Source organism: Saccopteryx leptura, chromosome 2, assembly GCF_036850995.1.
Source record: "Saccopteryx leptura isolate mSacLep1 chromosome 2, mSacLep1_pri_phased_curated, whole genome shotgun sequence".
Classification (NCBI taxonomy): Eukaryota; Metazoa; Chordata; class Mammalia; order Chiroptera; family Emballonuridae; genus Saccopteryx; species Saccopteryx leptura.
Window position 1 is genome coordinate 307,102,603 of NC_089504.1, and position 9,780 is coordinate 307,112,382.

The following is a 9,780-nucleotide window of genomic DNA, read 5'->3' on the forward strand; positions in this document are numbered from 1 at the left end:
TTTAAAGGCAGTGTCTCTAACTATAGTCAAATTGAAGGTTAAGGCTTCAACATACGAATTTTGGGGAACATAGTTCAGTCTATAACATATTAGAATTATGTGTGTTAATTTACAATTATAGGAGACTGAAGAAAGTGGGTACTTTAGAGACTTAGATATTAAAGACATTAAAATAATGTATTTAAAGAAAATACAGTACCGTTGACCACTGAACAACATGGGGGTTAGGAGCACCAACCTCTGGGAAGCAGACATTCCAAGTATAATTTGACTTTCCAAAAGCTTAACTACCTTTGGTATTTGTGAGAGTTTGGGTCCAGAACCCCCACAGACACCAAAATCCGGAGGATGCTCAAATCCTCTATAAAATGACATAGATCAATGTATATTGTCTGCTCTCTACATCCTTGGATTCTCAAACATAGATTAAAAACACTACAGGTATTTAATGAAAAAAATCCTAGTGAGTGGATTCCTGCAGTTCTGACCAATATTGTTTAAAGGCCTACTATATATACAAATTTCAGAGGGAAAATGATTCAGGCAGAACACACTATATTAAGCTATGGAAGAATGATCATGAACTTCTGTAAAAATAATTTTGAAAAATCTTCCCAAAATTTAGAAGTCCAGGAAGTCTTTATCAGTTCCTGTCATGGTTGCTGAAGTATATGTCATAATAGGTTGCCAAGGAAGTTGTAATAATACACACGGAGTAAAGTACTTACTTCCCAGTCATCTTCATCCCTCTGAGCATGTGTTATTTTTGAAACAAGAAGCTATCATGGGAAAACTTCTTTCCTTATTTTGGGAGGTGGATCCTCCCCCCATACCTTTAAGTTTTCCCATTCCAAATCAAGATTATGAGTGCCGGCAGGATGACTCTTGTGGAACAGTAGGGAACTTCCTCGTTTGGTATTTCATCATTATACTGGTCTTGATGTTCTTCTCTCGGGTTTCTAGCTGGGTAGGACATCCTTTTTCATTTTAAATAATATGTTTACAATGTACTATGGGATTTTTTATAAAATAAGTTTACTTCACTTTGATGAAACTACCTTTTAAAAGTTTCTAGTTTTAAAAATAATACAATCATATTCTAGAGAATCCAAGAATATAGAAAAGGATTAAGAAGAAAAACTACATTAATCCTATTTCTTAGAGATAACCACTGTTAACATTTTAAAATATGTTCTTGTTTTTTCTTCTTCTCTATCTCAAGACATATCTCTCCATCTATCTTTGATCTTACATGTTTGGCATTATGCTATAATATATTTTTTAATTTCCTGCTTTCTAAAACATAATATTATATGTTATTGTTCTCCAAACAATATTCACACAGCAGCACTCTTACTGACTGCATACTTTTGATTTGTGGCTGCACCATAACAAGTCTGCAATTTTGAGATCTTCAGGTAGTTTGTACTTTGTCCATAGGCTGTGTAATGCTGGAATAAATTTTCTTACTTTGAATAACTTCAAAATTTCTTTTGTAGCCACTCAATTCTAGTCACAGGTTAAAAAAAAAGTATTTATAGGATATATCTTGTAGCATTTGGGGATTTTAGAATGGGGCAATACACTCTCTGAATAGAATAAGCTGCAGAACTGAGCTAAACAGAACAAAAGTCGCCACTCTAGACCACCTACTGGCAGAAGAAAATGCTATCTTCTCAGGAATGAGATAGCCCACTTTATCAGGACTGCAATGCTACCACGTATAACGAATAACCGTGCTCTTGCAAGTCACTGACATGGGATCCTTGCTTGCCATTAATACCAGGTTGATGATTAATCAAACCACCATCATTTGGCATTACAGCCAGAACGCTGGGCCGGCAGTGGTCAGCTAGACTGAGTGCTATATTGATAGGCTCTTATGGACGAAGGGCTTTGTTTTGTCTAGGTCAGCTGGATTCTATTATAATAATCAAAGACTCTTCCCTTCACCACCTCTTCCCCCTAAGAAGTTCCATCTAAAGTTTAAATTCTTCATGAGGTAGATACTTTGCCAAACGAGATTTAGAAGCGATAGCTTATACCTATCTTAGACTCCCTCACTAAGTATATTGAATTTGTCTGGTCTGGCAAGAAAAGCTACTTCAGAAAATTAACAAAAAATGGAAATTGATTCTTGGGAACTTCTTCATGAAGACTGCTTAGGAAGTCTAAGCTATGTTTCTGCTCCCTCACTGGTGTCAGCTCTTTGGAATCATAGAGACCCAAGCAGAAGGGATCTCAAAATGGCATATGGTCTGTTCTCTTGTTTGTAAGCAAGGAAGATATCAGTATCTGTCCTTTTTAAAATGGACAAAGCCCAGAGAAATTAAGTGACTTGTCCAACTCACACAAGTGGTTAGTGCCAGAGAGGGCAGTAGACCCAAGTTTCCTGCCGTATCATTTGTTTGCTTCAAAACATAGCTGAAATGTTGAACTGAATCTATTCAGTGCTGATTAAAACCTTAATTACCTTAGAGGTTTCATCTTTCCTTTTGAAAATTGTCTGAATTGCTTCTTCTGAAAGGTCCCAGATTTGAAATCTGAGAACCAAATGAGGACTAGTCAAGGAGGATGGAATTTTTCCTTCACTTTGAACTTCATTTTCTTTGCTAAACTATGAGCCTTTATTTGCAAACCTTGAAGTAACGGTAACAGGGTGATGGGTTTGTGGCAGTATTCATCCTCAAATATGAAGAGCACTGATTTCCTCTGGGTTTGCCACTTTTTAAGATGCATTTACTTTTTGCTTCCAGAGACTATCTATGCTATGTTTAGTTTATGTATTTGTTTAGTATTTGTTCTGACTGCCAGTGCTGGAATTTTCCCTAAAACCATCAGTGTCTCATTTTGCACATGTGGAAATTGAGCTTAGAAGGTGTTTAAGTGGCAGAGTTGGTTAGTGGCACAAAAGCAGAACAAATTCCAGATCTCTCCATTGTTCACTGCTGCTGTCTTCACTCACTGAGTCACAAAGATAGTTAATAAAATGCTTCGAGGACCACAGTTTATATGATCCCTCTTAACTTGATGCAAAATCTTTCTTTTGATCATATATTAATTTGACATCAATTCAAATATGGATGCTTTCTGGGAAAATGATATAAGCCTAATAGGTATTTTAAAACACTTTCCCCCTCCATTAAAGTATGCATACAGAAAATGTGGAGCCTTGGCCAGATAGGTCAGTTGGTTAGAGCTTCATCCCAAAGTGCAGAGGTTCCCAGTTCGATCCCCAGTCAGGGCACATAGAGGAACAGATGGATGTTCCTGTGTCTCTCTGTCTCTCCTGTTCTCTCCCTCTAAAATCAATAAAAAAGTGTGATATCCCATCACTTATAAAAAGAGATAATGTGGAAATTATAAGAAAAAAAATGAAAAAAAAACCCACCCCAAAATCTCACTTCAGATTACATAGAAATAACCAATTACTATTACATTTTAGGTTTATAAACATCTAACTTTTCATAATCATTTCTATACATACTAAACTTAAAATAAGTCCCCCAAAACCATATTTAAAAAGAGTTATCTTAATCATTTACAGCAAAATGGTGGGATCTTGATAACATGATACGAAGCGAAATAAGTAAATCAGAAAAAACCAGGAACTGCATTATTCCATACGTAGGTGGGACATAAAATTGAAACTAAGAGACATTGATAAGAGTGTGGTGGTTACGGGGGGGGGGGGGGGGAGGGAGAAAAGGGAGAGGGAAAGGGGGAGGGGGAGGGGCACAAAGAAAACTAGATAGAAGGTGACAGAGGACAATCTGACTTTGGGTGATGGGTATGCAACATAATTGAACGACAAGATAACCTGGACTTGTTATCTTTGAATATATGTATCCTGATTTATTGATGTCGCCCCATTAAAAATAAAATTATAATAAAAAAAAAGAGGTATCTTAAGAGAGAATTCCATCCTTAAGGCTTTCAAAAAATGGTTGTAATAACCCGGGAAAGCAAAGAGCTAGCTCGGAGATATTTGCCTACCATTGTAGTGATCAGATATTAAGAAAGGAATGGGCCAGGATCTTAGATTGTGATTATGAATATCCAAGTATGGCACTTTTCAACTCAAAGAAAGTTTGTCTTTCTCCAAAATTCATTTTTCCCTCATTTTAGACAATCAGAAAAATTAGAAGAAAAAAATAATTTCACCACTCAAAGTTAATCATTGTTAACATTTCTGTAATCCCCCCAAATCTTTTTCTTTTCATATTTTTAGCTCACATGAGATCATAATGCACATACAAATTTGCATCTTAAGTTTTAAATTAATATAATTGCCTCACAACATACTTTTATTATAATAATTTTTACAACTATGTATTATATGATTGTATAGTTACATCATCATTTATTTAACCATTGTCTATGTTTGAGTTTTGTATCTTACATTTATATGAATTACATTGTGATGAATATTTCTGCACAAAGCTCTCTCTCTTTTGGGGGTTATTTTCTGGTGATAGATTCCCAGAAGAATTATTATGTGTCAAAAGTATTATGAGTATTTCTATAGTTTTTGATACATTCTGAAGGAAGTGATTTATATTTGTATTATTTGGCAAAACCATTTTCAGCATCAAAAAGTGGGACAATGATCTGAAAAAATGGGACAAATATATTTATGTAATATTGGGCAGAATATTTGAAATTGTAACTATTCAGAGAAATCCATTTATTCTGATTGCTGTATTCACAGATAATATATTATGGTTGCATTTTGAAGGAAAATTTCAAAAGGATTTAGGAGATATTAAGTCTATGAATTCAGGGAAAGATCTGAAAGAATTGTTGATAATGTGACATGACAAAATGTTCTTTAAAAAGTAATTTAAAAAGCTAATCATAGTACTATCAAATCTCTTTAGAAATGATATTTCTCTGTAATGTAAGTGAGTATGAGAAAACTTTATAACCTATAGCTCCTTACCCGTACTATTTTCTCACAAACCTTTGTTCCATTTTTCTTGTTTCAAAACATTTTGGTAGATCCTGCTATCAAAACATGGACTTACTAGTGGGCAGCAGAGTGAAGGTGAAAAACACCCAGCCATGATGACTATTGTATGTGTTACATGCCATTCAGTGGCTTCCACTCCTGGCAACATTATGAATGAATGACATCCACAATGCCCTGTTCCCAACACCCCTGCTCAGCATCTGTAGACTCATGCCTCTGGCTTCTTTGGTGGAGTCAATCTGTCTCATATTTGGTCCTCCTCTTTTCCTGCTGCCTATTTTCCCTGCCTTCTCATGATTTGCCCAAAGTAGGAAAGCTTCCGTTTTGCCATTTTGCCTCCAGGATTGTTTCAAGCTTAATTTGCTCTAAGGCCCACTTGTTCAACATCCTGGTGGTCCAGGGTATCCATTGAGCTCTCTTCGAACACCGTATGACAAATGAAACCATTTTTTCTATCAGCCTTCTTCACTGTCCAACTTTTGCACATATTAATTGGGACCATGAGGGTATGGATGATGAAAGATCACTATCACTAATCTATATTTCTGAAACAGATGTCTGAAAAGAGAAAGGATGGAGACCATGGGACAAGCACTTCAGTAAGTAAAGGTGAGAGCCAGTGCATATTTAGTATTGGACTATGATGAACAATGTGCTGAGTGTGGAAACAAACAACAGGTGCACAGACAAGAGTGTTATGAGGCTTTCTCACACCTTTGGTGACCCATTGGATGAGTTCCTTGCTTTAGTGCAGGATAACTCTGCTACTTTAGCGGGGGCTAAAAATTATGCCAAGCTCAAGTTCTCTCTTTATTCCTTAGCATTCTCCCTCTGTACAGCTTCCCTTTTCCATGCCTTTATGGTTAGACTTATTATAGGATTATGAGCTGTAAATGACATCTTTTTCAATAGCCTGTTAACAGTGGTGTGCTGGAGAACATTTAACAACTGGGTCTCTAAAAATGTGTGTATACATTAAAATTTTTTAACTGATATAAAAGATATATATCAAACAATTGACAATTATTAAAATATATAATACTCTTTATGGTAAATTCCATGTAGACCTCTGATTCTCACAAAATGCTTTTCTTGATTTTTACCAGACCCTTATATCCTTAACTAACCTATGTCTACAACTGATGGACAAGTATAGTTCCATTACGAATATTACTTTCTCTTAAAGAGTAATATGAAAGAAACAAGAAGATGTATGCTGAAACTTGGCTTGGTTGCCAGTGATGTGAGTGATTTCTTTGTGAATTGGATAATACTTTTAGAATACCTTGGAAGAATATCCCCTCATTTTTGGGTGCTACTTGCAATGTAGTGACTAGAGGCATGACAATTTTAACGTAATCTATGTTAGTACCATGTTCCCCATCTAGATTATCAACAAAACCATAAGTGAATATCTGACATTTAGTGCTTGTTGATTCTTATCCCACCTAAACTGATTTCAAGTTACCAACATGATGTCAAAGGAGCTGGGAAGAGATGTGCAGTAACACAGCATTACATGGTATTTTCAACACCCAGCCAGATACAACAGACAAATAGTTTTAAGAGCATACAGTATAATAAAATAATCAGAAAGTGATGTTTTTGAGTATTATGTTTATTTGTAATAAATTGATTTAATGGTAAATTTGGATAGTTTAATTTTTTACTAGTGGCTGTGTTTAACAATTATCTCGCTGAATTCCTGGAAACTTAACTATCAAGTTCTTGTGAGCTGGCTGACGGAAGCCAGCTCCAGCACACCACTGTAGAAAGAAAAGATTCTCTTTAGTTCCTGCTGCCCAAATCCCATTCATATACACACTTGAATCTTTAAGACTTCAGGGAAAAGGAGAAAAGGGTCTTTCTTTGGAAAAATTTAGAGACTTTTCCCTTGATCTTATATCAGGGTCCATGAGACTTCAAAAGTAATATGCCAAGCATCTCTTTGATCCTTCTGGTATTTGGGAGACTTGCTATGGTACTGGAAGATGCAGTCAGGTGCCAGCATGTGCAATGAGTGGCAATAAGTGGTGGCTTGGCAAATGGCAACTAAGAGTAAGCCTGCACATGCCATAGGCTTCCTTAGGTAAGGTGACGCTTCAGTAACCAACAATGTGCCTAACTTGTTGATTTGTTTTGTTGATTGTTAGCAAGCAAAGATACTCCCTATAAGTGGCAAAACAAAGATGGTGCCTGGGACTCTTTACAAATGATGAAAAGACTGAAGCAGATCCAATTTACTCCAATAACTGACTCAGATTTGGCTTTGGTCAATGCTTATCTTGGACGAAGACAATCTAGGCAACATTCTCAATTCAAACAGGTGAATCAAACCTACCATGACAGTGACACTACTGAGTATGCCAGTGAAGAATCTGACTCAAGAGCCTCCTCGCGGAAGGAGAGTGAAAGTGAACACTCATCACCAGCAGGTATTAAGAGAAAAAAAGCTCAGAGACAAAAAAATGTGGGAAGTCACCAAGTCAAGGGAAGTCTCTGCGTCCACTGCAAAGCCATGAGAACCAACGAATGGTTGGTACGCCATTTCCTTCAAAACACTCCAATAACAGCCCCAGTGAAGGGAGCTACTCAAGAGGAATATTCTGTACCTGACATTAACACAAAATTCAGTAAATTTTGAGTTTTATCAAGTCTTAACCTTATTGGAAACCAAATGAAAGAGATAAATAAAACATGAAAAAACCACCAGAGCTCTAGGTGAGGAGGCTTTTTACAATAAAGTCTCTATATTAACAACAACAATAGTAACAACAATTCTTGAAACCTAAGAGGTAAAATTTCAAATAATTCTTTGGCCAAAAACAGGCCAGCAAATTTGTTCCTGGTACAGCTTGGACATCAAAGATCTGTATCCACTCTGATGTTTTAATTCAAAAGAGCACAATACAGATATTTTAACCCTTGAGTATATGTGTTTTGTTTATGTCTCTAACCAATAAGGAAGCCCTTTAAAAATATGTTCATGTTAAGAAACCATTTACACTTATTCATGTTTTTAGTATCTGACTGAATGAATTACGTGAAGTTGGTGAGAACAGAATTGGCCCATATTTTCCAGGTGACTGACTCTACCTGAGCTGTACTGCAGCATGTGTGTTATCTAGAGGCTGGTGAGGAGGAGGAGGAGCTCAAGAGTCTGGAATAAGATCTCTGATTCCTAGAATAGACCAAGGAAGGAAGGTAGATCCAGAGAGGCAGCTGGACCGTGGGCTATCCATTGTTAATTGTCCAAAGGAACTTGATCAGGTGTCAAGGGTGATTGGATTTCTAGGGTGGCAAGGGGTACTCTCACTAAACTTAGCAATATTCTTGCTAAAACTGGGCTAGGCTGACCAAAGATAGGATTGGTCAAGAAGAAGGCTCAGGGGAGCCTGACTTAAAGTGTGGTCTTTGTTGCCAGTTAGCCGTAACCCAGACATAGTTGGGGTTGGCTTTTCCAATAAAATGGAGACTGAAATTCAGTAGGCGGTAGCCATTCTGGAGATCATTCTCCAGATGATGGCAGAACCCCAGCTGGGATATAAAATGAAACCCAGATCCCAGAAAAGAGGGCTTGACAGGATAAGATAAGCAGCAGAGACTCTGGTCACTGAGCTAAAGTTCAAAGAAGGGCTTTAGGTCTTAGGGGAGGACTTAAGTACTACATGTGATAAAGACGGCAACATAATACTAAGGACTGAGCCTTTTATGGGGGAGAGATCACAGAGCTCAGACACTGGGCTCATGAGTCACTCTGATAATAGCAGCTTCCCCAACTGATTACAACAAAGGGATCAGGAGGGCAATACGGGAGCTCCGAGCATTGGAACTAGGCCACTAGAGTCCAGGACCTGAGGGACATTTCTGGCTTATTTGCGAAGACTGTCTTATTGTTTCAGGATTGAAACAGGTCTGAGGCTGGACAACTTGACGATTCAGCTCAGGCATCTACCTTTTCCATGTAGATTTCCTTTACTACTCAAGAGTCTCCTCCACTGTATTCCTTCAGGCAAACTCACTAGGTCCTCCCTAATGGTCTTGTGCATCTTGAAAAGTCCTCCACCATGATTTGTCACCTTTGTTATCTCTGGGACCCAGCACAGTGCCAGACAACATAGCAGAAAAATAATGCAGTCGAATTGATATACAAAGGGAGTCATCAATTCAAAAAGGAGAAGCCGGGGAAAGCAGAGACAGAAGGTAGGGGTCGATATCTAAAACTTAATAAATGATCACAGTATTTCTAACTTGATCTGATCAAGATCATGTTGTGTTTATCTAAAGAGCACCAAAATGAAAACCAAAGACCAAAGAAAACCACACACAAAAAAACCCCCAAACAAAAACAAAGAAACCAAGCTCAAAATATAGCAGTAAGTAGCAGAGGCAGGATTTAGAACCAAGCTTTTTGGCTTCAGAGTTTGGACTTTTAATCACTATGATTTTATCCATTATTCTCTGAAGATGGAAGCTCTTGATTTTAAGGTAAGTTAATCACTACCTGTTGCACAACCATACGTGAAGTCTAGGCAGATATAATCTCACCAGGGAAGGTTGACTATTTTCTAGATAACAGAGTAAGGGCATATGACCCAAGTGTTTTGCTTATGGATTTAGAATATAAACCAAGGTTACTATTTTCTGAAGAGTCATTTATATCACAGACTATTACTTTTCATGACCTTATCCATGGGACGAGAACAGATCAGAGTTAGGGGGTAGAAGGTAGCTAGCTGCTTATGGAAAGAAGGAATTAGGGTTGAGTTAAACCAGGGGCTGTAAATATGAGGGGATTAACTAGGGTA

At 37.3% G+C, this 9,780-nt stretch overlaps 1 protein-coding gene across 1 annotated transcript; it reads left to right on the top strand.

Moving 5' to 3' along the window:
- The first annotated feature begins 784 nt into the window (after positions 1 to 784).
- SSMEM1 (serine rich single-pass membrane protein 1) lies at positions 785 to 7,616 on the top strand. The gene is made up of 3 exons (XM_066366165.1): positions 785 to 967; positions 5,527 to 5,581; positions 7,126 to 7,616. The coding sequence occupies exons 1-3, from the start codon at positions 785 to 787 to the stop codon at positions 7,614 to 7,616; spliced, it is 729 nt and encodes a 242-aa protein (XP_066222262.1).
- The last annotated feature ends 2,164 nt before the right edge of the window (positions 7,617 to 9,780 follow it).